This window comes from Metarhizium robertsii, assembly GCF_000187425.2.
Source record: "Metarhizium robertsii ARSEF 23 chromosome Unknown MAA_Scf_11, whole genome shotgun sequence".
NCBI lineage: Eukaryota > Fungi > Ascomycota > Sordariomycetes > Hypocreales > Clavicipitaceae > Metarhizium > Metarhizium robertsii.
The window spans coordinates 314,055-339,809 of record NW_011942151.1 but is presented as its reverse complement, the minus strand read 5'-3'; the positions used below and the strand labels follow the sequence as shown (position 1 = coordinate 339,809).

The 25,755-nt window shown below is 52.4% G+C and overlaps 10 protein-coding genes across 10 annotated transcripts; 5 read left to right on the top strand and 5 right to left on the bottom strand.

Annotated features, from left to right (window-relative positions):
* Positions 1–586: 586 nt before the first annotated feature.
* On the top strand, positions 587–1,798 carry MAA_06646 (salicylate hydroxylase; the record flags this gene model as incomplete). Its single annotated transcript, XM_007824644.1, has 1 exon — positions 587–1,798. The coding sequence occupies one exon, from the start codon at positions 587–589 to the stop codon at positions 1,796–1,798; it is 1,212 nt and encodes a 403-aa protein (XP_007822835.1).
* Positions 1,799–2,009: 211 nt separating this feature from the next.
* On the bottom strand, positions 2,010–3,185 carry MAA_06645 (uncharacterized protein; the record flags this gene model as incomplete). Its single annotated transcript, XM_007824643.1, has 1 exon — positions 2,010–3,185. One exon carries the CDS (start codon positions 3,183–3,185, stop codon positions 2,010–2,012), a length of 1,176 nt encoding a protein of 391 aa, XP_007822834.1.
* A 541-nt stretch (positions 3,186–3,726) lies between these two features.
* MAA_06644 (uncharacterized protein) lies at positions 3,727–5,214 on the bottom strand (the record flags this gene model as incomplete). The annotated part of the gene is made up of 1 exon (XM_007824642.1): positions 3,727–5,214. One exon carries the CDS (start codon positions 5,212–5,214, stop codon positions 3,727–3,729), a length of 1,488 nt encoding a protein of 495 aa, XP_007822833.1.
* A 1,596-nt stretch (positions 5,215–6,810) lies between these two features.
* MAA_06643 (metal-dependent amidase/aminoacylase/carboxypeptidase) lies at positions 6,811–8,149 on the bottom strand (the record flags this gene model as incomplete). The annotated part of the gene is made up of 2 exons (XM_007824641.2): positions 6,811–7,174; positions 7,269–8,149. 2 exons carry the CDS (start codon positions 8,147–8,149, stop codon positions 6,811–6,813), a joined length of 1,245 nt encoding a protein of 414 aa, XP_007822832.2.
* Positions 8,150–12,444: 4,295 nt separating this feature from the next.
* Positions 12,445–13,098, top strand: MAA_06642 (uncharacterized protein; the record flags this gene model as incomplete). The annotated part of the gene is made up of 1 exon (XM_007824640.1): positions 12,445–13,098. One exon carries the CDS (start codon positions 12,445–12,447, stop codon positions 13,096–13,098), a length of 654 nt encoding a protein of 217 aa, XP_007822831.1.
* A 1,911-nt stretch (positions 13,099–15,009) lies between these two features.
* MAA_06641 (delta-6 fatty acid desaturase) lies at positions 15,010–16,692 on the top strand (the record flags this gene model as incomplete). The annotated part of the gene is made up of 1 exon (XM_007824639.1): positions 15,010–16,692. One exon carries the CDS (start codon positions 15,010–15,012, stop codon positions 16,690–16,692), a length of 1,683 nt encoding a protein of 560 aa, XP_007822830.1.
* A 1,212-nt stretch (positions 16,693–17,904) lies between these two features.
* Positions 17,905–18,702, top strand: MAA_06640 (PKD domain-containing protein; the record flags this gene model as incomplete). Its single annotated transcript, XM_007824638.1, has 1 exon — positions 17,905–18,702. One exon carries the CDS (start codon positions 17,905–17,907, stop codon positions 18,700–18,702), a length of 798 nt encoding a protein of 265 aa, XP_007822829.1.
* Positions 18,703–21,164: 2,462 nt separating this feature from the next.
* Positions 21,165–21,595, bottom strand: MAA_06639 (RmlC-like jelly roll fold protein; the record flags this gene model as incomplete). Its single annotated transcript, XM_007824637.1, has 2 exons — positions 21,165–21,522; positions 21,573–21,595. The coding sequence occupies 2 exons, from the start codon at positions 21,593–21,595 to the stop codon at positions 21,165–21,167; spliced, it is 381 nt and encodes a 126-aa protein (XP_007822828.1).
* Positions 21,596–22,116: 521 nt separating this feature from the next.
* On the top strand, positions 22,117–23,079 carry MAA_06638 (Alcohol dehydrogenase superfamily, zinc-type; the record flags this gene model as incomplete). The annotated part of the gene is made up of 1 exon (XM_007824636.1): positions 22,117–23,079. The coding sequence occupies one exon, from the start codon at positions 22,117–22,119 to the stop codon at positions 23,077–23,079; it is 963 nt and encodes a 320-aa protein (XP_007822827.1).
* Positions 23,080–23,171: 92 nt separating this feature from the next.
* On the bottom strand, positions 23,172–25,060 carry MAA_06637 (C6 zinc finger domain-containing protein; the record flags this gene model as incomplete). The annotated part of the gene is made up of 3 exons (XM_007824635.1): positions 23,172–23,688; positions 23,736–24,019; positions 24,071–25,060. 3 exons carry the CDS (start codon positions 25,058–25,060, stop codon positions 23,172–23,174), a joined length of 1,791 nt encoding a protein of 596 aa, XP_007822826.1.
* Positions 25,061–25,755: the final 695 nt, after the last annotated feature.

Here is a 25,755-nt window from a genome sequence, read left to right as displayed (position 1 = left end):
CCTCTCTTGACTTGATAAAATGATGGTATGGCCTTTTCGCGGGGCAGGTCCGTTTCTGATGTATATTTTAATTGCAGCATACGCCATGTCGATAATTCTCCTTGATGGAAAGGCTTTTCGCATTGAGGCTGGCACAGTTCCCAAGTGGTGCTGTGGCAATCTAGGGAATGCGATATGAAACTACATTACCCACTACGAACGTATATGTAATTAGGACTCCTCTATTACCACATTACAAACTATAGTATCAATGGAAAAAATATTTCCCGTCTCTTTCCCAGTTGACGTATAATTGGTGCAAATTTGACGCTCCTGGCGTCGCCGTCTGCCCTAGGGTAGCTCCGTCCGTATGACGCCTCGGGACCGAAGCTGTGTCCGGCCCGCCGAGTCATTTTCATGTCCGTCGGCGGCTCCGTGCTGCCAGCAAATGTACGCACTACGGAGCACCGATCCTTGGGTCAGAAAGTGCCCGGTATCTAAAACACTCTCCTAGCCCAATAAAAGTTGAAAAGCCCATCAAGTCTCCCCTCTACATTGTGTTCTCAACTTCTCCGGTTGAGTCTTGACACATATATTTACAACCAAAATGGCTTCCAAACGGACAATCGCCATTGTAGGCGCTGGCCCCGGGGGACTCTGTCTCGGCGCTCTCCTCCAGAAGCAAGGAATCCCATACACCATCTATGAACTCCGTGACGCCCCCTCAGACAGCATCATGTCAACGCCATCTGGCATGCTCGATCTCCACGACGATGCGGGCCTAGCTGCCATCCGAGCCTGCGGGCTCTGGGATCAGTTCTCGGCTCTCACCAACGACTGCAGCCAAGATACCCTCATCATGGATGACCAGGGCACTCTTCACTACAAGGATTCAGGGTCGGGCCGTAATCGACCCGAGGTGGCGCGCAACTCGCTCACTCATCTTTTGCTGGCGGCCAACAACCCCGAGGCGCTGAAATGGAACCACAAGCTCCGCAGGGCAGCTCGCAGCTCAACAGGCCAATTTACATTGGACTTTGGTGACAATGGCACCTTTACACACGACCTCGTTGTGGGAGCAGACGGCGCGTGGTCCAAGGTTCGGCCTCTGGTGACCCATGTCGAGCCCCAACACGGCGGCATGTATTACACGACGCTGCATATCCCCAACGCGTCAGAGCGATATCCCCATCTCGCACGCCTCGTTGGACAAGGCACAAGCTTCCTTCTCGGCGGCAAAAACGGCCTCGTCACCCACCGAGGCGTCGGTGGCTCCATCTGTCTTCATGTCAGCGCCTCATCCTCCAACAAGGACGACTTTGCTAAGTTCGAGGACAATACCGACCCTGCCGTTGTCCGAGACACGCTGCTCCATGACCCGAAGCTGTTCCAGGCATGGAGCCCCGCAATCCAAGAGCTCATCAAGGCGGCGCTGGATAACGAATTGACGCCCCGCGATCCTCGGGCTCTGAACATGAGACGGATGTACATGCTCCCCGTTGGGCACACGTGGGAAAATACCCCAGGCGTGACACTGATAGGCGACGCTGCACACTTGATGATGCCCTGGGCCGGAGAAGGCGTGAACCTTGCCATGCGTGATGCGCTCGAGCTGTCCAAAGCCATTGTAAGCGCGTGGAACGAGCCAGACTCCCGAGACGCCGGCCCGTTGTCTACGGCCGAGTATGAAAAGGAAATGTTTGCCAGGGCCCGCGCATCCGCCGAGGAGACGTGGTCTAATTCGAAGATACTGTTTGCCGACAATGGGGCCAAGGCCATGGCTGATTTGATGGCCAGCTATGGGCCGTCCCATGAGTAGGACTTTGTTTTGGGCGGAGGATTGTATATATGATGTGATGGACCATGATGTAATTCAATAGAAGATGGACGCAATACTTTTTAGATAAATACCGCCTACTAGACGAGTTATAAAAGAGGTTAATAAGCAAAAACTCCAATTATTGTTCACAAGTAACGAATGATGCCGCTTCACCGCAGGATAAAACCCGGTGCCGATTACCACATAAATTTCAACTCTTGTATCCTACATTTGCCGCAGCCGCCTTGTTCGGCCGATAATCCGCCAGCATCTCATACACCGGCTCCGGGTTGTGCAGTTCGACAGGCACCGCTTCCGTGCTGCCCATCAACTCAGCCGGGGCCCTCACCCCCGGCATCTCATGGACGGACCGCTCGTGCGGGAGAGTCTGGTAGCTGCCCTCGCTGTATGTCGGGCTGTCCTTGTCGTACGCCCGGCCGAGACTGTGAAGCATACTCTCGGGCGGCGTCTGCTGTCCGCTCATCGGCTGCTGCCGCGCCGCGTCCATCGCGTTCGCGGCCGCGCGCTTCCGCCTACCTCTCCAGATGACAAAGGCCGCGATGCCGGCGAGCACTCCCACCGCTGCGAGAACACCAATGACGATTCCGGCAACGGCACCGCTGGATATGCCGCCTCCCCCGGACGAACCGTCGCCGCCGTTGCTGCCGCCGGCGCCGCCTCCGCCTCCTCCTCCTCCTGCAGAACTACCCGCACCGCCGGCACCGCCACCTCCACCACCTGTATCGACGTTATTAAAGATGTTGATGCCTAAATCTGTGCCGCCGTTGGAGCCCGCGGCGTTACCCCCGGCGGCCTGGCAGATACCCGAGTACTGCGACTGCAGGGCCGGCAGCTCCGTACACTTTGTCAGGGCGTCCCTCTGTTCGCTGCACCACGAAAGCACCGAGGACTGAAACTTGCTCGCCCTGCTGGACAGGCTGTCTGGGAAGCGGATGGCGGCGGCGCCCGTCTGCGTGGCCGCCACCTGCGCCGCGTAGCTGGAAAGGTCGGGCGGCGGCGTGGGGAGATCGAGAAAGTTGTCGAGAACAGACGAGCACTCGTCGAGGACGCGGCGGCCCGTCTGCCGAGCAAAGACGGCCGCCGCAACGTGCTGCTTGGCCGTGGGTGTGGGAGCCAGCCCTAACCCGGCCGCCGCCAGCGCGGCTTGCGAGAGCGCCAACACCAGCGCCGTGGCGATGAGGAGCATGGTGTTTTTGTGACTCTGCTGCTGGTATCGATGAGATGCCTCTCTGGTCCGCGAGAGACTGGCTGCGAAGGGGGGGGCAAAGTGTGAGAGAGCACTGGGCGGCCTTGCCAGAGCCCGTCGTCGGAGGGACGAACTACACAGCCCCCCGAGAGAAGCTTGCCCGGGGTTTCTGGGAACCATGGTGAGATGGAACCCGCGTCATCGGTGGTCCGAGAAAGGCTCTGCCCTTGCATCCTGGTCGGTTTGAATCATGCTGACCCCTGGAGCATGATTTGAATCGACATGGGCTAACCGGAGTGGGAAGCTATGGACGACTGGGTAGTCTGATAAGGGTGCCCGTCTGATAATGCTGTATCGTTTTGATAATTGGTCTGGGCTACATATGGAGAAAAGAGTCGGGAATGGGAAATGGAGCCTCTTTGGAGCGTTGCATGGCATGTTGAGTTGGCGACGAGTTGGGTGCGTTGTATCGCGAGCCACATGGCCAACAACAAGAGTTTTAAGTTCAGGCACACGTGAGCGGGCTTTCTTGACACGGAAAGGCAATGCTTTTGTCATTATTCTCGAATTACGTCCTGTATAAAACTAAACCGCTCTCTAGAACAAAAACTATGCAGCGTGTATATGCTGAAAACGTAGTGGCCCGACTACACTATTATGAGCAAGAAAGGGACTGTCAAACGAGCCGGCCGCATTGGATCAAAGGCAGATAAGGTTGCTTCTACATCTTTTCCGTATTCTTCTCCCGGCGCTCAGCGCTGTCGGTGTCGTCCATTATGCCATGGCGGAGTGCCATGGTGCAATAGGTGCCAAGAATTTCGGCGAGATATCTCTCTCTGTTTTTGAAGTGATCGGGCCCGACCTCGCGGGCCATCATGTGGGCATGGTCGAGGAGAATCTGCTGGAGGTCGGACGGAAGCGCCAGCAGGCTCTCGGGACTGACGGAGAGTTCGGCCAAGTCGGTCGCGTTCCCGCCCAGTGCCTGGCAAATTTGCGGATTGGCAATCACGTCGGCGCAGTACTGGTGAATGAGGGAGTGGCGCGTCAAGAAATGAAGCATGTCCCCGAGTGAGCTCGGCAGCTCGGCGCACCACGCCGGGGGAGCCTCGGGGTCCTCGAGGCTCTTGACTTCGGACGCGGCGGCGAACTCGAGGGCGTAGATGAGCTCGTCCCGGACCATGGCGGGATGGCCCTCGGATCGCGTGTATCCAATCATGCGTCGCCACCAAATGTTGCAGAAAACCGAGGATATGATGACGGGAATCAGGATGACGTATCCCCACCACCGCGTCGCCGTAATCATGGAGCCCACGCCGCCGAGGATGGTGGCCGTGCCATTGATGACGGAAAACACCTGGACCTTGCGCGCTCTTCGCTTGACGAGGGCCGTTGCGGTGCAGGCGCCGAGCAGTCTGCGCGACGCGCTGATGTGCCGCTGGGCCTTGGCGAAGATGAAGGCCGCCCACGACGAGTTGCAGAGGCCAAAGAGGGCAATGGGCGTGTTGCCGACGTAGCCAGAGAGCAGGTTGGACGCGAGGAAGACGGAAGGGTTCGCGCCCCCAATGGCCATGTAGGTGCCGACGGAGATGAGGATGGCGCCAAAGCCCATGAGCAGGTCCATGATCCATCGCGTCACGAGCTCGGTGCCCAGCTCGCGAAAGTTGATGGCCAAGATGATGTCCGTCTCGAGCGTCGACTCGCACCGCGCCGCGAGCCGCCTCTTCTCCTCGAGCAGCAGCAGCCTCTGCCTCCGCAGGTAGCGGACGTTGCAGCAGGCGCGCCTGGCGTCCCGAAAGGCAAAGATGGACAGGAAGCCCGCGACGGTGCCCCCAATGGCCATGAAGACGACGGCGTAGACGGGCACGGGCACGTCGTTCCACACGTTGGCGGCAAAGTCGCCCGCGTTGGCGAGCTCCATGAAGCCCACGGCCCGCGAGAGGTTGTTGATCAGCCTCCCGTCCCGGGCGAGCGCCCACTGCCCGTCCTTTTGCCTGACCAGCTTCACCGGCGGCGGCTGCTGCTGGCCATGGCCACGGACCGAGACTCTGTCTTGCGTGCTAGCTCTGCCCGTTGCAGCCAGTGTTGCCTGTTGCGGTGATGGTGCCGCTGGCACAGCCTCCTTGACGGCACACATTTCTGGGGTCGATGACGGTTCCTGGGCCCCGGGCGCAGCGCCGGCTGCAGACAAGGTTTCCTCTGTCGACGACATGCTTTTTTGCGAGGGCGGATGGCAAGACATGGACGGATACTGTCCCAGTCGTGGGCCAGAGAGGACTGACAGAACGGCCGGCGTCTCCCTCCGATTCAGAGGAAGGAATTCGGCGGCAGCAGCACGGGAAAGAGGCCGGGAGAGGAGAGGAGAATTTGCGTCAATGATGACAGCCACGTGTCTCGTCTGGTACGGAGTACATGCCTCGCAACGGGCGCGAGACAGGGTGGTACTCGAGGTGGTATTTCAACAAAACCAGGCCTTTCCAGCTAGTATAGTACTACTGCTCGTTGCGAGCCGCCGCAGACGTAATAAACGCACAGGACCTTTTGAGCCCCTTACAAAACAGGCGCGACAATCTTCTTTTTGCCCTCTTCATCGTGGGCGTGACCCAATTTGCTCTGGCGGGCGGTGGTCCCGGCGAGCTGGCAAACGACGGCAAATCCCAGCCGCGACCTCCCCATCAGCCCAGGTTCTTTTTCCAGGTGTTCCCCTTCAGGGGACAGCGGGATCCTCAGGATCCAGAAATTCGCAGACGGCCCTCTTAACGCGCGGCTTTGTGGGCACAACGGGGTCTTGGATGGCGCTGGGCGCTCGGCAATCATCAGCCGGCCACAGGGATCGCGGCGGCGAGCCAATAGCACCGGGCCGACTGCTCTCGGGCATCCTGTCGATCGATGGCCTCTGTTCGCCAGCTGTGGAGGGTAGGGCTGGATGTCGTGTCAGAAAATTGATTGCCCGCTGGGTCGGGGGGTTCTTGACCGAGTCATCAAGCCTCCTGCATGTGGCCTCTTGACCACAATCGCCAGGCCCTACGACTCCAACCGTCTAGAATGGTTTTGTACTAGTTGGCAGTAGTAGTACTCTAATTAGCTCTCTAAAAATAACGGCCCTTTTCGTGTTGAGGCACGCCTTGGCACTTGACTTTACGCATGGCAGCGACCCGGCGAGACGACGGGACCAGCTGTGCCGAGTCCCTCGTGCGGCTGCTTGATGGCGTTGCGGGTTTTTCTCTTGTTTTCCCAGTCTTCTCTTATGAGTAGCACCGTCGACGGCTCACATTCGTGTAGCCTCAGTTGGCGTGCGGTACGGAGCAACTACTCGCAGCCTTGTTACTGTTCCATCGTCACTACGAATATTGCCGTCGCGCCCGCCATGTCGGAAATGGCGCCCCTGTCCGCACCCATGTACCCTGATGGCACAGACTGATACCAGACGGGACGTGTTTCTGGCGTGAGGTTTGCGGAGTCTTCGGCAAGCCCGAAGGTCCTGGATCCTCGTCTCGGCCAGTCATATTTCGAGTTTCTCTGCCTCGGGCATGCTCTGCAACAATTCTCCTGCGGAGAATTACTGCTGGTAGCGTGCTGCAGACCCTCCAAGTTCCTGGGCAACGCGGCGTGAGTCAATTTACTCTCCATGTCCCCCAGTTCACAAGTGCCGTCTTGAAGGTCTCGGACAGTGACCGGGTTGGGACAGTGAACTGCTCTGGGCAGCAAGACAAAAATATCTCGACCAATAGTTTATTGTGAATCGCAAATGGTTTACTACTTTTAAGCGTGTCTTCATGTATACGTGCGTGTGACGGTGCCCTACAGGCTACAAGTGTGCTTCGTCGTCCCTTTCAAAGTCGAGACGCGCCTGAGCGGCAACTTTGCTGTCCAAAAGCACCCTCAACCCCAGCATGGCCATTCCCTTTGCCGCCTGAATCGCCGCTCCGTGAGCCTCATCCGTCCCGGCGGCAGCGGCAAACCGCGGATTGTGCATGGCAACGCCGGGTTCCGCGGGTATGCCAATTCCGCCGTGGAAACTGGGCACAAAATGGGATACGTTGCCCATGTCGGTGGATGCGTTCAACGCCCGATCTATTTTGAGAAGAATGTTTTGGCCAAAGGCGGCCATTTCATCCACGTACATTTGGCACAGACTATCATTGGCCCTGAGATTCAAGTAGTGGTGCTGTCTGTTGGGAAATGTCCAATGTTAATAGTTTCTTCTTGGCACCCTCGAGCAAGTACGAACAACTCGGCAACAACAACAAGGGGCTTCGGACAAACCTCGTCGTTTTCATCTCGCAAGCCGACGCGGATGCGCCAGCCTCCCAGCACTTGGTCACCCGTTCCATGAGCTTGTCGCATCCCGCCGCCGTCGGGCTTCTCACTATCCAGTTCATGCGGGTGTAGTCGGGGATCACATTGGGCGCCGTGCCTCCGACCTCGAAGACGCCGTGTACTCTATCTTCCGTGTGCATCTGCTGCCTCAGGAGAGAGACATTGTTGTATGCCGCGACGGCTCCGTCGAGCGCGTTGACGCCTTTCCACGGCTCACCGGCCGCGTGTGCTGTTCGGCCCTTGAACTCGACGAGCGTGCCTTGGCAAGCAATGAGCTTCATGCCCGCCAGGCCCGAGAAGCCCCCCTGGGAGACATACTCTATCGGCATGGGGTGAGCCATGATGGCCGCGACGACGCTCTCGGGAGGGTTGAATGCGCCCGCCTCGACGAGGTCCTGCTTGCCTCCGCCGGACTCTTCTGCCGGCGTTCCCAGGAGTCTGATGCGGCCGTCGATTTTGAGCGCCGACATGGCCGCTGCCGCTCCCAGGAAGGCCCCGATGGACGAGATGGCAATGAGATTGTGGCCACAGGCATGGCCAATCTCTGGCAGGGCGTCATACTCGGCACAGAAGATGACTTGTCTATCGCCAGATCCAACCGTGGCATCAAAGCTCGTGGCCAATCCCCACGCGCTCCTCTCCACCTGGAAACCAAGTTTCTCGAGGTAGGCGGTAATGGTGTCATGGGCGATGAACTCCTTGTATGCAAGCTCTGGATTTGCATGGAGCGTCCTGTTCACTTGATGCAGGCCGTCGTCCAACTCGTCCAACTTGGCGTTGACAATGGCACGAGCCTGGGTTACAGTATCGACTGTCACGGGACTCATTTCTTCTCTTCTTGATGAGACTATCACGATAGACAACAGTGAAGATGCGAGCGAGGTTTGGAAACGAGCTGACTGAAGGGCTCTGTGCCATTTATACGCCGAGAGCAAGCATAGAAAAGACCCAAAACGGTGAGGCACAGAGTATTGCCGACCGTCGGCAAACGTCACAACGCTGGCTGGTTTACACCAATTACATGCTTCACCATCAACCCCGCGAGACAAAATACCCACACTCTGACCGGCAGCTTCCATGGCCTGCGTTCTCCCTCGGGTACAGCTTCCTTGCTTTAGCTTATGAACTAAAATTCGGACTTTGTTCGGGCGCGTCGGACCGGTGCGGTCGATGCTGTCCGGGCTCGCAGAAGGCTGGAACCAGAGGGATACTGTTGACAGATGATAAGCATCATTAAACTCTGGGGCCATTGTCAAATCCACCAAATGGGTGGTGGGCTGGAAACGCCTAAGCCACTTCAGTGACAGGTAGAACAGAGCTTTCCGTGCCAAAGCCATCACTATACGTGGAGGTGAACGAGTCTTGTTCTGGCTTGAACACGTTTCCTTTCAACTACGGTGATGGTCTAGATTTAACCCATCACCACGTCGAGGCATCCATATGCTTCAAGACCACACGGAGAGAGACAGCGAATGTGCTGACCGTGGTAGGCTCGTTACTCAAGGCGCTGGAGATGGATATGAGTACCCTGATTCGCTCGGGGTCCTGCCGCCACGTGGACGAGTAGAGAAGCATAGAGGTGCTGCTTCTGTCATGGTAAATATTATGCAATGGATACATGCGTGTGCGTGTGTTATAGTCTGATTCTCATCAACCGTCCGTCTTGATGTTTTGTTTACCAAGATGGTGAATCCACTATTCCTTCTTGGACTGATAGTTATTTTGGACGATAGGCCATGCCATAGCGGGCCAGGGGCTTGAATTGTAGTATGATTGAGTCCAGAGTCATTAAAATTCGCCCGCCGCACGGGGCCGAGAGTTATTGTCTTGATAGATCCCATGTACCAGCACCCCTTGTTCCCATGATGCGTATGGATTTCGACGTTGAAGCCTATAAGCCCTTTAGCTATATCCTTTCTATCATTGGTTTTACAAAGAGGTTTGAGTAAAGGCCGTTTCTCCGGAGGCTTGGAAAACTGCTGGATATTAGTATGCAGTGTTGATCCTTATGCTAGACATTATCGTATTTAAAACGCAATGATGAAGGAACAATCTGTATAAATGCTTAGTTATATTAACAGAGACAGCACACATACCTTTCTGTTACACGGAAATCGCAGGTTACACAAGGGCTACGGTCACGGGATTAGGGCAGAAGGCCCTCACCGACTTCTTGTATAAATAGACGGCTTTGGTCCCTCAAGGCCTTGAGGAAAACCAAGGACCTTTGGTACCAAAGACTGTTATTAGTTGAATTGAGCTAAATTGCTCCAAGCCCTCTTTCTGAGCCCTTGTCACACTTTCTGCCCATAGCTGTTTCAAATCACATGAGTGTACTCCGTGACTATTTATTCATATAGCTGAAATCTCGTTGAAGCACCTTCGGTATGCGACGCCATCATAAAGATGACGAAAACGCTCGATTGCGGGCAGTTCCATCGTCCCGGGTCGCCCTGAGCAAACATTACTTAGGGCACAAATTTCTGACGTCAGACTTGTGCATGCCCATCACCTCTTCAATGAGGCTGGGATGGAATCACGCCATGCCAGAGTGTTCGGGGGTTTGTATAGATTGGGATATTACCGTCGGCATGGTCAATAATGAATCGTGGATGGACGTGACACTCATAAACCTCTCGCAAGCTCCCATTGACTTGATTTTCAACCGCAAGGCCCGCCGGCTGAACGTGTTCCTTCCTGCCGAGGATGTCACAAAAACCTGAGAGGCCATTCTCTCGCCAGGAAGATGAGCGTTGCTAATGTCAAAGAGAAAGTTGCTTGGGTTCCAATATCGCTGGGAAGAACGTATTCGACCTGTATCTTATTCGCCCCGTCTTTGTTCCCGATTCAAGTCTCGGTGAGACCTGTGACAACCAACAACACTACCGCGGATGGCCATGACCACCGAAGCCAACTCGTGCCTTGTGTTTTTCCTTCTCGACCTCGTTTGCTCCATTGACCCTGTCGATTCCCACATCCATGTCTCGCTTGGTGTCGCAAGCCGCCATTGCCTTGGTCGCGCTGGCCACATCATTGTTGGGCCCAACAGGCTCCGCTTCCTGTCGCAGCCCCATGTCCTTGATTTTCAATGCTCGCAGTCAGGTTTGGGGGGCTGCCAAGTCGGCTAAGCCTTCGCATTGTCTTGCGAGATTTGCCTTGTCTGGGTGTCTCAGGAGACGCGTGAGGCTTGGCGGGGGCATCTAGTTCCGTCATATCAGGCTTTTCATCTGACCTTTCGAGTCGGCTAGGAATATTGGGCCAAGATGCTCAGGGATTGGTTCGCCCACGTTGCCTTGCTCTCATACCACGGCCCAAGCATGCTAAAGTACATGCGTCCGACGTAGGTCCACGACCTGTGGCCATGCCCTTTTACAGCGTATTGGCTGAATACTTCCAATTCGCGAAATGTCGGACGCTGACTGTGCTAGTCAACATGAGTCTCATAACGTGACACCACCCGTCGGGTCGACTTGCAGCGATTGGCACGGAGCTGTCTCGGGCTGTTGATCTTTTGATCCTCGGTGTTGCAAACGCGGCCACAGTACCTAGGCCTGGGTACCTTGATGTCTGGTATTACTCGGCTCGCTATACAATGCTAGTAGTAAAGTTGTTGCCTGCAAATTGGCTGCCTTTTTTGACCGCCTGCTTATATAAGTAAGGCGCTGCTTTTAAAGCTTTTGAGCTTTATTTTTAACCTTTTAGTATTTTAAAAAGTTTTTTATAAAATTAATTATTATGTTGTGTCGGATTGCTCTGAGTTTTTCGGGGTGTGACTCACGTGGTCGCGAGTCGCCGTTATTATTACGTCTCTAACACGTAGAGTTTATTACAGGCTTTCGCCGGCATGTAAGGTCATAAATTACCTTTTAAGCTAGTAGATTTAATGTATTATAATACGTGTACTGTTTTTTAAATTATATGTTATTATTAAATTAGCTAGGTATAGCTACTAATTGTTTTACTAGTGGGTCCTGGTAATTAACTAGCCTTTTTTTAATTTATTTTATATTAATTTAATTAATAAAATTAATTATTAATTACATGTATTAGGGCTGCTTCAAGGCAACTGCCATCTCAATTGAGTGCAGGTGTGTCGTCTTGGGTCACATCACATCCTGGTGCAGACACGTGAGAAAAACGTCAAGTTGTAAAAAACCCGCATTAGCTGCCGTCCACAAGTGCCTTGACTTACTCGCGGCGACATTCATTCTGCTAGGTATCCTAATCCAGATATCCTATCCACCCCGGTGGCGTGTCAAGTCCCGCAAGCGTATTCTCGGAGTGTGCCCGAGCTGACAATTCGACACTCGGGGGGCCAATACTCGGTATTGGACACGAAAGTATCAAAAATACCCGAGTCGTGCGAGATGCTAGACGAGAAACTTGATCAACGCACCAAACTCATGTCCCTTTAACGCGAGCCGAAGCCGATACGACAACATGCAACTAAAAAAACAGTTGATACCCCCCTAGGATACCTAGATTGCTAGAGGCTAGTAGAGCTTGCCCCCCTAAACCTTGTCAGGTTACGGGTCAAGTAGTTAATCATTCAAGGGTTGGAGTGTATAAACCTCTAGTCATCTTTTATACTCAAAGAGCAAAGAGGGTAGCGTTTCGAGGGCAAGCGCCGTCAAGTCGTAGCAGCGTCTTCCTCCTGGGCGTATAACCGTTATGCTATTGCTCCTGCCCATGGCAAAAGTCTGGTGGAATGCACACTCCGATGCCCCTTGATTGGTACCACTGACACATGCAGTATAACTGTAGGCTGAGTCCAGTCGTGGGCCAGGTCGCGAGTAATGCCTCGAGTGTTACGCGTCAGCTAGCATCATCATCACGGCACATAGAGACCTTTCTCCTGTATATGCTATGCTATCCATTCTTTCCGCATAATATATACTCAGTGGGGGAGATTGCGGTACCAAGAGATCAAGTGGGCGAACCGATTATGCTGTCCAACATGAGTCAGGTCATGAGTTGACTGTTGTTGTGTCAAGTGTTACATAGGTCAAGTATATAAAGACAGTCAGGACTCTCCCTTCCATGGCAAGCAAAGAGTCTTGCAAGCAACCAACATTCATTCAGTTCACCAGTTACATTTATATCCTACTACAACACCTTCATCATGAGCTTCTCCATCACCCCACGCGTCCTTCCCCTCTTGTGCTTGGCGGTTGCATCTGTCGCCGGCCAGTGGACGGGAAATTACAACACGACGAGCGTCGATAAAGGTATCGACCCTCCCGGGAAATGCTGGATTGAAAGCCTCGACCCGTCCAGAGGCGCAGCCACGGCCATCTACCCGTGCACCTGCACCGGCGGCACCGTCTGGCCCGACTGCAACTGGAGGGACTTTGCGCTTTACAACAGTGTCAGGGATGCCAAGTGCAAGTGTTCCACGGCGAAAAGAATGAACCCAGAGCCCGAGAGCCTGCAGAAGTATGCCCAGGACACTCTTGCGGCCGTGACCAAGTGCGTCTGTGATCCCCCGGCCGCCGGCAACGAGGCCGCCGACACCGATGGCTTGGTTGTGCCGGCTCCCAACTGCTGGTGCCCGGCCGAGTCTCTTCAAGAGAAGAGCGGCTTGTCCGAGGCCAAGGAGGCGCCGCCTCCTGCCCCTGCCGTCGAGCAACCGCAGCCAGAGAAGCAGAACGAGCAGCAATGTAACGAAATTCGCATGAAGGCGTTTAGAGATTGCCGAAGCAAAGACCCTTCCGACTTTAATAAATGCGTTCAGGAAGGCCGAGATGCGTTCGTTAAGTGCAGAGGTGGTCAGTAATATGCACTACAAAAGGACAGCCATACGATAGTTTTGAACACGGCTGTTAGCAAAGGTTGCTTTTGTTTGCGGAGAATTCAATATGTATTAAAGATATTAGCATTCTAGTATTAGTCGGCTAATAGCTTGCGTCGTGGATCAACTATAAACGAAGCAGAACAAAGCGAGCCTAGAATAAAGAGATTTTGCTTGACTAAAAAAATCTGATCCGTGAACGTCCAAATGGCGGGAGACAGCCTCAGGCAGCGGAAGGTGTATGGGCAAAAGGCAAGATAGCTTCAATGTTGATGAATGGAGTAGCGGGGTGAGGCGGGATACGGGTGGAGGATGGGTGTGACAAGCCAGGTCAAGAGTTTTTGTTCACTGGGGCGGGGTTATTGTCTTGGCTGCCATTCTCACGTTGGCAAGAGGTTGTAAACCGTAACCGGTTGATCGTAGAAAAGGATCTGATAGCAGCGGTTTATTAGAGAGAATACTATACGCATAATAGGGTGGAGTTATAAGAATACCAACTTAGATTTTCTTGCTTTATATACTAATATGTTCTGGCGCTTCTATTAATTCGTATATTGGAGGGCTTACAAAACTTCGAACCGAGCATAAAGGATCATATTGACTTTCCTAGGTTAATAAAGCCACAGTCCAGCCGTCAAACAGACTATAACCCTAACCCTAGTGCGTTGGACTTGCCCGTGTTAGTCGGAAGCATTTTATCATGGACCTCGGCCACCCGGTGCATCCATCAACCTTTCAGATTAGAGGAGCTTCCCACTTTAGCAGGGACATGTGTATTTTCAATCTCAAGAATTGTTAAGCATTCCACTAGCTTGTGAAGTTGTGCCCATGCTTACCTTGAGCCTCTATGGCGTACCAGCTGCACTCTGCCACAATGGCAAGGGTGATGAAGAACTGATTGGCCACGACTCGATAATTTCCGTCTATATATCACATGATGAACAAGCATCACTATTAACGTCTCTTAAGAATCGTTATAAACGACGGCACCATAACGACGGGCATTGTCTGCGGTTGTTGTTGCGTACTTTGATCTGTGCAAATTGTGTCTTGCCTTGAAGTACTGCTGACATGTTGCTCGAAACTAATAAGAGATAAAGGCAAAGACTAACCACTACCAATATTATATGTAGTGTTAGGAATAATGGAAGGCTGGACAGAATAAATAGGTTATTAGTTGTTATGCTTGGTAACCCCCTACTTCATCTTCAATAACTAATCATGTAACGTTTCGTTCACACAGAAATATGGCATTCTTTCTTCTTTTTCTCTTCGTTTTGTCTCTCTTTTTTTTTTCAGCTTTCCGCATTATTAATGCATCAAGTTGCGTCAAGGACGCCAGGCAGTGTCACCAGTTTGGCATCAGCACATCTGACACTTGTAAATAATCATTACTCCTGGACCACAATAGTCTCTTGGTTACTTGTCTGGCCAAGACTAATTATTTGATTAGTTGCTCAGGTTCGGCAACATGTGGAGGCTGTGGATCTTGCCTTGATTAAGGGTAGATGCGCTGTCACCGCCGTTCTTTATTTCTCTTTACTCCATCATAGCTCAGCCTCTGGGCAGGCAACTTTGTTTCACAAGTGCTGGGCCACGCAATCACTCTAGGCAGCCTTGTACCGTGCGATCACCTGCAGGAACATGACATGGGTCTGCAAACTGCAACTCGACATCGGCCCACCGCCGGAACTGGCCATGTCCGTTCGGTTTGTGGCGGAGTGATGGGGAGATCAGTTCGTAAAAGGTGGAACGATGCGGGAAACCACCAGGCACACAACCAAACCAATTGGCCCTTTTATTAATAAGGCCTCGGCTCCGTTCAGCGGGACTCGTGCTTTTCCTGTTTATTAAAGACATTGTTATCGCCAATTTGGCCGCACTCACCACTCGACCATGGCGCCGGCCATGTCACACAGAAACCGTCTCTGGTCTCGGAGCGAAATAGAAGGACTGATAGCGGATGGGCGAAAGATAATCATATTTCGTGGCCAGGTGCTAAAGGCCGACGCATGGCTTCCATATCATCCGGGCGGGGACAAATCAATATTGCACATGGTCGGCCGCGATGCCACGGACGAAATCGCAGCACTACACTCGGCGGAAGCGCAGGCACAAATGCAGAAGTATGTGATAGGAAGAGTCCACGGAATGTGGGAAAACTTTCTGCCCCCGATACAGGGAGGAATATTTAGACATCCCGTGTCCAAGAATGACGGCGACGAAGCGTTATCCGCCGAAACAGATGCCAGCTCATCTGGAACATCCACACCATCATCGACCGTCTTCGATATTGGACAGGCAGGAGACCAAGTTCGCCTGAGGCGTACGGGTAATGATACGCCTCTTTCTACAGCGTCATCGCTATTCTCGTCAGAGACGGAGCCGAGGCAGTTCAGCCATGTGGAAACGTCAACAGCCCACGCCATATCAACAGATGTTTCTAAATATCCTCTTCTCGACAAAATGTCACAAGACGAGGTTGCCTTAAAATACCGCCAGCTCGATGAGAAACTGCGATCCAAAGGCCTCTACCAGTGCGAATATAGCTACTACGCTGTCGAGTTTGCCAGATACTCGATGCTTTTTGCTCTCTTCTTAACATTTCTTCACTATTCGTACTACACCCTTTCGAGCATTTGCCTGGGTTTATTCTGGCACCTACTTGCCTTTGCGGCTCACGACGCCGGCCACTTGAGCATAACACATGGATTCCACACCGACAGCTGCATCGGCATCTTTATTGCAGATTTCCTCGGAGGCCTTTCAGTCGGTTGGTGGAAACGAAATCACAATGTGCACCACATCGTAACCAACTCGCCTGAGCACGACCCAGACATTCAGCACATGCCATTTTTCGCCATTTCTTCTCGATTTTTTTCTTCCCTCCGCTCGACGTACTACGACCGTGTGATGAAATTCGACGCCGCGTCTCAGTTCTTCATCAAGCATCAGCATTACCTCTACTATCCCATCCTGTTAATGGGTCGTTTCAACCTGTACCGCCTGGCATGGCTATATCTCCTAGATCCGGCGCAGGCGCCGCGTAAAGGCCCGGCGTGGTGGCATCGCCATCTCGAAATGGCCGGCCAGGCCTTTTTCTGGTACTGGTTCGGCTACCGGACATTATACCTCTCGATCCCGACGTGGTCGTCCCGCATCACGTTTCTGCTCATCTCGCACATGGTCACCGCGCCGTTGCACGTACAACTCACACTCAGCCACTTTGCCATGTCGAGCGCCGATCTGGGTGTCCACGAGTCGTTTGCCCAGAAGATGGCGCGGACGACCATGGATGTCGACTGCCCTCCCTGGCTGGACTTTATACACGGCGGCCTCCAGTTTCAAGTCGTGCATCATTTGTTCCCTCGTCTCCCGAGACATAACTTGCGCCGCGCCCAAAAATATGTCAAGGAGTTTTGCGACGATGTTGGGATTCCCTATGTGATATTTAGCTTTACGCGGGGGAATAAGGAAGTCATTAGCAGACTGGCCGAGGTTGCCGAACAGTTAAGGGTGTTAGAGGAATGCAGAAAAGTTGCCGCAAAGGATTTGATTCAAGGCCACCACCGTCAATGATTTTTTTTCCCAAAACATAATCAAGGAAACAGCATCTGCAGAATGATGAACATTCGAGAGTAGTAGTCAAGGAGCGGACGGCTGCATAGCATAGCATCTGTGAATTATAGGTGACGAACAGGCAGCGTGTTTCGCTTAAATCTAGTTACCAATGCAGAGGCCAAAGGACATTTTGTCCAATCTGGTTGCCATTGATGGCCCGTATGAATTAGGGCTTCTGCATTTGAGATACCCATTGACTGCTGTATAGTGAGATGCTCAATGGCCTATTCCACATCTGCCTGTGATGAGGGCTCTGTAGAGGGCAATAGCTCAATTCATCAAATAACAGCGAGTCTTTGGTATCAAAGGTCCTAAGTTTCTTCCAAGGCCCTCAGGCAGAAGACCCTTATTTGTACAACGCGGCGGTGAGTCTACGGGCCCTGGCGTTTCGTGATCATAGTCCTTGTGTAATATCGGTTTGACGCTTCCTTTACGGCAAAGTTATGCCAAAGCTATTATAATACCTCTTTTCTGAGCCTATATAAAGTAGATTATAGCCAGCTAGTTTTTAGATCTCTGTGTGTGGATGAAAATCACCCAAGCTATTGCAGTGCTTGCTATTAGCGTGAACACCAACAGGTTATATCAGGATGAGATGGCAAATTCAGGCAAATAACCCTGCCCGATCTTTAGGGTTAGGGTCAACTACGCAGTGTTTTCGCGGCGCCGGCAATTTATTTGTCCTTTTTCGCCTTGGTTTAATAGCCAATAAATGCAACTAATGGTAGATATTGGCCGTTTTCTGCCCTTTGGTTGTTCTCGATCCTTTTATTTTCTGGTGACTCTACTACGGAGTAGATATTCAATACCTAATGGCATGAAAAGTTGAATTTATTGCTTTTTATTGATATGTATTTATTAATATTGCGTGGGGGTTCAGTGGCATGACCAAATCCGGACAATCTTCATGAAAGCAGCGTTGTGCATGTGGCCTTATGCATATATTGATCTCCCAGCCGACCTAATCACATATGGCGATATGCATATGTACAGCTCAAGGAGACTTGCTTACTTTATGTCCCCTAGCACCTCAAGAAAAATAATCTCTCATTTTCCTTGTCCGCCTCCAAGTTCTATACACATACTTCGAGTTACTGTGCTTGCCCCATCTCTTCCTCTGCGTCATTGCCTCGTTATACAGCTTGTCCGCCCGAATCCAACCTCGACACCATGGGAAGCAGTCATTCTTCTTTGGTGACTTCCGTGTCTGCAGTCCCCTCGGCAACGGCTCTTGTCCCGGGGCAAAGGGCACCTACTATCTTCCCAAGCAGCACATTACACTCCGCCGTTGTTTTTTCCGACGACTTTGAGGGATCGGCGCCCCAATTCAACCATTCACGGTACCGAGTCGATGGCAGTGGCTCGATTACCGCAGTGACCAACCCTGTTTTCCACGGCCAACAATCGGCCAAGTTTACTGTGCCCAATGACGGGGTCTCTTGGCGATCCGAGATAGCAAAGAATTCCCTAGGATATGGATCCTTCTCCTTCTCATTCGTCAATTATCTTCCCACAGACTGGGTAGATACGTCCGTCAACACCATCGTCGCCCAGTGGCACGGGTTTCAACTCACAAACGGCCAAAATACGAATCCTCCAATCGCGCTCTCTGTCAAGGATATGCGGTGGTTACTAGTGGTGCACCACCTAGAGAATCCGAGCGACAGCAAACCAAAGGCTCGATGGTACGACCTTGGTCAAACCACCAAGGGTACATGGACCCAATGGGATTTTCGGATTGATTGGTCTCGTCCGGAATTGAACGGCACAGTAACGGTTATTCTCAATGACAAAACTGTTGCTGTGCACAAAGGTTCTAATAACTACCACCAAACTGAAGCTCCGTACTTCAAGCAAGGCATATATCGGCCAAACTGGAATCCCGACAAGGGCTTGAGCTATTTGACCGGTGGCCCATCTGTCGTTGTCTACTGTGACGATCTGGTTGTGACCAAGTTGCACGAGTAAGAGAAAGGACACTTTGTGAACCAGTTGACCTCTTATCCTACGCCCTACATTTATGTTATTGCTACACGGGTAGGACTCAACAACAAAGCCCGATAAAGAGGCATTGCTGATAAAGGGCCTCAAGGTTACACAGACTGCACACATGACCTAGTAGAAACCCTAGGTACAGACGCTCTCTTCTTGTATATATAGTAGTTGCTAGCCCCTTTATTTCTTTTAGGAAACTAAGGACCTTTGACATCCTACGAGATTATCTTTGAATTGAGTCATTACACTCCAAGCCCTTCATTAAGCCCTTGCCAGTTATGCTTCTCAAGTTTAAAGGGTTGGGTCAAGTAGGCTTTAACACAAAGAACAGTGTGTTGCACAAAAGAATAAACGTATACAAGGCGCTTGTGGTGATGTTAGCTTTTGCGGCTAAGCAGATTTACAGATGAGACCACTCAGAATTTAGCAGTAGAAGAAATATAGCGTCAATTCTTTACTACATCTCTAGCTGACAAGCCAAACCTCCACAGCCTGCAAAGTAAATGCATCAAAAGTTTGTCTCTGCATTCGCATAACAGTGCAGGGAAACCTAGCCAATCTCCTAGGACAAAACCTGCACCGAGACCTGCATCATGTCTGCCGGACCACTTCTCATGAGCACCTCCTTAGTTTTGTCTGCCATTGCGGCTCCTAGATGCACTTGCCAAAGGTAGGGGAGCCTCTTTGTTGATCGCAAATCTTGCCCTTGGGGCATTCAGATGAAGTTCGGCAAGCTAGATCCTATGAGTGAGCTATGAAATGAAAAAAAAAAAAAATGCAGGAAATGAATTCATACCCATAGCTGGCGAAGCCAACGCGAGCCAAGCGACGGCGGCGAGGATGATCTTGGACTGGAAGAAGTTCATGATGTCTTGGAGGAAATGGGAGCTTAGTAGGCTAGCTTTTGAATTGAGAGTTTGAGAACGGTTGTTTGTGTGTTGTGATGATTTCAAGAATTTTGTTGGGATTGCTCCTTTATTTATACTCCATTGCTGATGTACATCTCAAGACGTATACAAGTCACAGTCGAGAGTGCATCGAATGCTATAGCTTCAAACGGCAGTTGAATTCCGCCAAAGTCCCGGGCAATTGAGTATTTGAAACTCTATTTCCTAAACCCTCTTCAAATTGGCCACTATTTGTCAAGTCGGGTAGTATTGTGACAAATATCATGCCGAGTTCCGACTCTATGATCGTACATGAAAGCCGAGCACCCGAGCATCAGATAACGGGGCAGAGCCAATCATCTCTACGGTGCTATGTGTCGGCAAGGCCCCCAGCGACGTCCACTTGACCTGTGGATATTATTATTTGCCGAGAGTGGAGGAGAAGCCTCCTAGGGTTGCCATCTCTGTCCATCTTGTCAATAATGGAACGGTTATAAGCCCACTGTCATCCTACCCAGCCAATACGCGCCGGCGAACCACCCTGCATATCTCCTGTGCCTGGCAAATAACATCGATTACCGTGAAAAAGAGTCCCAATTGAGAAGGTCTGTACCGGGGCAAGTTTGACATCGTACATGTGCATTCACTGAGACGAAGCTGATAGGAAGGCAATCGCGGTTATTTGGCGTATTTTAATTATAGTCGGTCGATTTCAACGTCATAGAATTGATTTAGTTGGTCCAGAAGCAGTTGATCAAGCCATCGCGTAACGGAGAACTATGTACGATTATCGCCACGCTCATGTTGTTACACGGAAATCGCTGGTTACACAAGGGCTACGGTCACGAGACCTAGGGCAAAGTCCCTCACCGACTTCTTGTATTAAAGACGTCTTTGACCTTCAAGGCCTTGAGGAAAACCAAGGACCTTTGATACCAAAGACTGCTATTAGTTGAATTGAGCTATTGCTCCAAGCCTTCTATGTTGAACCCTTGTCACACCAAGACTCTTGGGCTTCGAGTGCTGCCTTCAGACGGAAAGGATATATGTAATCAACAGTAAGAATCGTATTGAAGTAGGCAGAAGAAGTTCCAGGGAGCGTCCGAGTTAGGGTGAAGGGATATGGTCCGATATACGAGGGTCACACATGTTAGAGATGGTCATTTGCTTTATTCTCCTCCGTAGATCTGTTGCATGTCCAAAGACGCGAGCATCCATAATGCAGTAGAAAAGACGTGCCACTGCGCAAATTCCATGACCCCCGGCTCTACGTTACGGTGCGTCACACTCGGACATGGCCTTGAACTTGGTTCCGCTTCGGTATAGCGGTATATCTAGATACTTAATTTTGTGTGGCATGGGCACCTGAGTCTTCTGCCATGGATGCTAGCAACATGACTTCACTACAGCCTCCCCGAGCCTGCCTCAAAAAGTTCAAATTTAGGCTACACGAACCATTCTTAGCTGTTTTTTTTATGACGGCCCCCTATGCCCACGCTTTTGCTCCAAATATTGCAATGGCCAAACTGCAACTTTACAGCCCAACACCTAGTCCAGTATCGTGAGCCCCTCATAGCCCTGCGTCTCGAGCACCTCGGTGTCCACCACGAAAATTGCCATGAACTTTGCACCTTCCACCTTGCTATTATTCTCACCAACAGTATGGTGACAACCTGGCAGCTCGACAAAACTCTCGCCAGGATGGTAGACTTTTGGTGGGTTGCCGTTCATGCCGCTGAGGACCTGACCCTCTTGGATCACAGCAACGACGGTAGCGCCGCCATGGCGATGGGGCGGCGTGAATCCATTGGGAGGGTATTCAAGCTGAACCCCAACAATGGATTTCCCGGGCGCATTGGTGAGCTTGTGGTCGAATATAATGCCGAGACTTTCTCGGGGACGGGCACTACTGGTGTAAGTGAGGGTTAGAGCCGTCTGACCGGTGGCGCAACTTACGAGCTGTCTTGGGTTGACTCCATGGCAAGATTGCTTGTATATTAATTAGGTGAGTAAATTTGGTTTTCTCTTAATGATGGGAAGAAATCGTGTGGAATGGTGAAGATGATTTCTCCTCTACCCAAGCTTGCACCTGCCCTACCCTTATATACCCAAATCATCGAGGGATTGTTGGGACCATCATCTGTCCACTCTCGGCTCATGATGAAAGACTCGGGTGGCTTGGGTCCAAAATATGTGTTTTTATGGGAATATACAGGGATAACTCGTCAACACTTTGCAGTCTGGGCTACTCGTTTGCCTGTACAGCCACGTCCGCCCGGAGGACACCCACTCCGACCCGAGTGACCCGACCGACCCGATATTCACGTCATCCTCGACCCGATCCAAAGAACAAGCTCGACATCAAAAAGCTTACTATAAGTGGCACAAACCAGGTCCAGCTTATCCAAGAGTTGCAACAACAGCATCCAAAACAAGCCGGGGCTCTCTTCAGCATTCACCGCACACAAAAGTTCCCATGTCCAGCACATCTTTCCCAACAATGAAGGCAATCCAAGTCACTGGCTCCAAGGGCAGCCACCAGATTATTCTCAACACGGCCGCCGCCAAACCCAGTCCTCAACAAGACCAGGTTCTTGTCCGGGTCCACGCCGCAAGCATTACCGCTGACGAGGTTACGTGGCCGGAATTATACGACAGTTCCACCAGGATTCCGGGCCACGACATATCCGGTGTCGTCGACGCCCTTGGCCCAGCTTACACGGGGCCCTTCAAAGTCGGCGACCACGTGTTTGCCATGCTCAAGGCAACTTCGGACGCCGGCGGACAGGCAGAGTATGCTGTCGTGTCTCCGGAGGAAATTGCCGCGAAGCCCGCGTCTACATCGCACGCGCAGGCTTCCGCGCTGCCCATCCCATTCTTGACGGCGTGGGAAGCGATTCACCAGCATGCCAAAGTGCGCGAGGGCACCAAGGTTCTCGTCACGGGTGCCTCGGGTGCTGTCGGACTCATGCTGGTACAAATCGCGGCCAGCATTTTGGACTGCCAAGTCGTTGCTCTTGCGTCGGCGAAGAACCACGCGTACCTGAAATCACTGGGGGCTGCGACTACGGTGGACTACCACTGGCCAAATTGGGAGGATTCGGTGCGGGATGTTGACGCGGTACTTGATACGGTGGGCGAGGAAACTCTCTCCAAGACTTGGAAATGCGTCAAGCCAAATGGCAGCATCGTGACGGTGGCTGATCCCCCGCCGCCGTGGGCGTTTGGGAAAGCAACCCCGGAAGAGTTGAAGCAACACCCACATGTACAGTGGGCGTATTTTGTTGTCACGGCAAGCGGTGCCATCTTGTCGAAACTGACGAGTCTGTTGGATGAGGGTAGACTGGCGCCCATTCCTGTAAAGTCGTTTAGCATCGACAAGGGGCTCGAGGCGTGGGAGTATGGCGGTCAGAGAGGCAGAGATGGCAAGGCGGTGATTGAGTTTGTGGGTTCGGGCGAGTAGTAATGCTTTTCTGATTTTTAAACTCTTCAAGTTTATATAAATGACTTTGTGCTTCCATGTACAATGTTTCCACCCATGATGCCAGTTTTGCATCAACTCTCGAAGCAGCTTCTCAACAAGGCCAAATCCAATCCAGCAACGCCGGCTCCGAGGCCGCTGCCGACGCCGTCCTGCTGACTCTGTAATATGAGCTCCCCGTTCTTGCCCCTGCTGTCAAACACTGCTTTGGCCATGAGCTTGACCTCCCCAGACCACTTCCTTGCTTGTGGCCATATGTCCTCGAATGCTCGTAAGGCACCGAGGAAGACACGAACACGATCCTTGGCATGGGCATACTCCGACCCCTTGAGGTAGTACTCGCAAGCAGATATGTGTGTTGCCGCAGCCATGGATCCCATACACATGATGAACGGACTGTGCGTCGTCGGAGATGCAGAGAGCGTGAATAGTTGGACAAGCGCTTTGGCGGCATTGACGGCCTGCATGGTGTGACGCTCGTTGAAGACTTCCAAGACGCTGGCATTTTGAGGCGGGGCATATCGGGAACACAAAATCTCCATGGTGCTGTAGTGAAGCCTCGACCGAGGGCGATGGAGGTGCGTCGTCACGCTGCGAGGTTAGCGAGATGGTGTCGGGAGGGACGAGCCTCGACGTACGTATTGAGCAGCATGTGCGCGCGGAACATGACCTCGTCAACGGTTCCGTCTGGCTGCACGGGCTCCTTCTTGCTCTCGGGAAGATACAAGTGCCAACTTGTTATATTGGCCTCGGCATTCTTGACCTGCGACGTCGTGTCATCGCCTTGCTCGTCCACTGTCGGCAACGCGGTACCCAGCATTCGCGAAGCATCTATGAGATAGGCAAACGAGGAAAACAAACCGTCGCCATCTTCAAACGCACGGTCATCGTACTCTGCAAGTGTCCGCGGCGGGGGAATGTTCTACAATGGCCTCGTTAGTGTTTTGCCATGGCGGCGCCCGGTCTCGCTTACTCCTTGGATGTAGTCCATTTCTTCGCAGGGCAAATCGGCGTCGTACTCGGCATGCCACAGCGCAAAGGTCGGTTGGTGCCGAATACCTGCGAAGATGGCATCGATAATGTACAATTCCCACCATGTCCGTCTCCAGCTCTCCGCCAACACCAGACAGCCATCGCTGTGCGCCCTTGCAAACCGCCGCGATTGTAGTCCGATATCTAGAGCCATCGACTTGGCCTTATCCAGAATGCTACGCGCATAGTCTTGTTCGCCACTCCATTCCAGGGCGCCGGCATACAGCAGGAGGCACTGCACAGTGAAACCATTCCGTGGGAGGTGGTTAGCAATCGCCGTCTCAATCGCGGCCCGGTACGCCTGTGACGCAGAATTCGGGATATACAGGGCGCCAATAAAGGCCATGGCCTTTATTACGTGGGCCACTGAGCTCGGATCTTTGTCAAACTGGTTGACGAGGCGGGCTTTTGGTAGAACGAAGGGGTGGCCCTTGAAGAACGAGGCGTAGAAGCTGTCCAGGGCTTTACTTTGATGAGGATTCTCATCCTGCGGAGTAGAAAAGGGATCGCTAAACAGGCCGGCAGAGTCGTCAAGAGAGCACACGTCCTCATGAAAACCGGTGGGCTCCGAGCTTTGCGATGCGGACCAACTCTGTCGTGAGGGCCCGGCATGCCCCGGCGGACTCGGATCCGGTCCCAGGGCCGTTGAGTCATTGCAGTTCGGTAGACGGCGCCTCTGGGGGCGTATATCCTTGTACACGCATCGCTTATTGCCTTGTCTACAGCGTGTGCACGTAGGCGTTGTTCCATCACACCGCAAATGCTGGTTGCGGCAGGTCGTGCAGGCTACGGTGACGCGATGCGGAATTTTGCGCTTCCCAGACGAGCTGGGCTTGCCATTGAGGTTTTGGGTTCTCGGCGTACTTGGCTGACGACTTGGCTGACGACTTGGCCTTTGACCGGTGTCGTTTCCTGTCAATCCAGAGGCCATCCCAATTCTTGTCTGGGTGGTAAGCGGCATTCGCTGTCCATCGTGACGGGACGTTCAATGTTGGCAGGGATGGTCGCTGTGAGTTGATGGATTACATGTAGGGTTGACACCGCCACCGCGCCATTTCTCGACGGGTCAAAGCAACTACGGCAACTATAATAAGTCTGGTGCAGCTGCGATCAATTAATGGTCTTCCCCACTTGTTCAGCTCGTCACCCGACTTCCGTCTTGACTCTTGAGTCTCTTGTCAGCCGGTTCAACTCGAGCTACGCCCTCAGCCTGGTATTACACCCGCGATCTAAAGGATTCACAACACGCCGTTGCTTTCTCCGAACCTTGTTGCTTGGCCATGATACAAAGATGAACCCTAATCTGGACCATGTGCAAATCATCCCCTGCACAAACGCCGGACGGGCCATTGGTATTGACGACCTCAGCCAGGAGTACATCAACGTGCGAGAGCGGTTACCGTTGGCGCAATAGCGGCACCAAGAATTCCTACCACTGTCAGCAGACAATCGCGGTGGCTATGCGACAAGTCGGAGTGTAAGCGATACGCAGCGCCCGACAACGTTGATACCGCCGCCGAGACACGGCTCTACGAAGACAAGCAAGTGCATGCAAGGCTGGAAGCGCTTCCCAGCGGTGACACCTTTGCTCTTCACCAACTCGACGGCATTGTTACGCTCTAGATG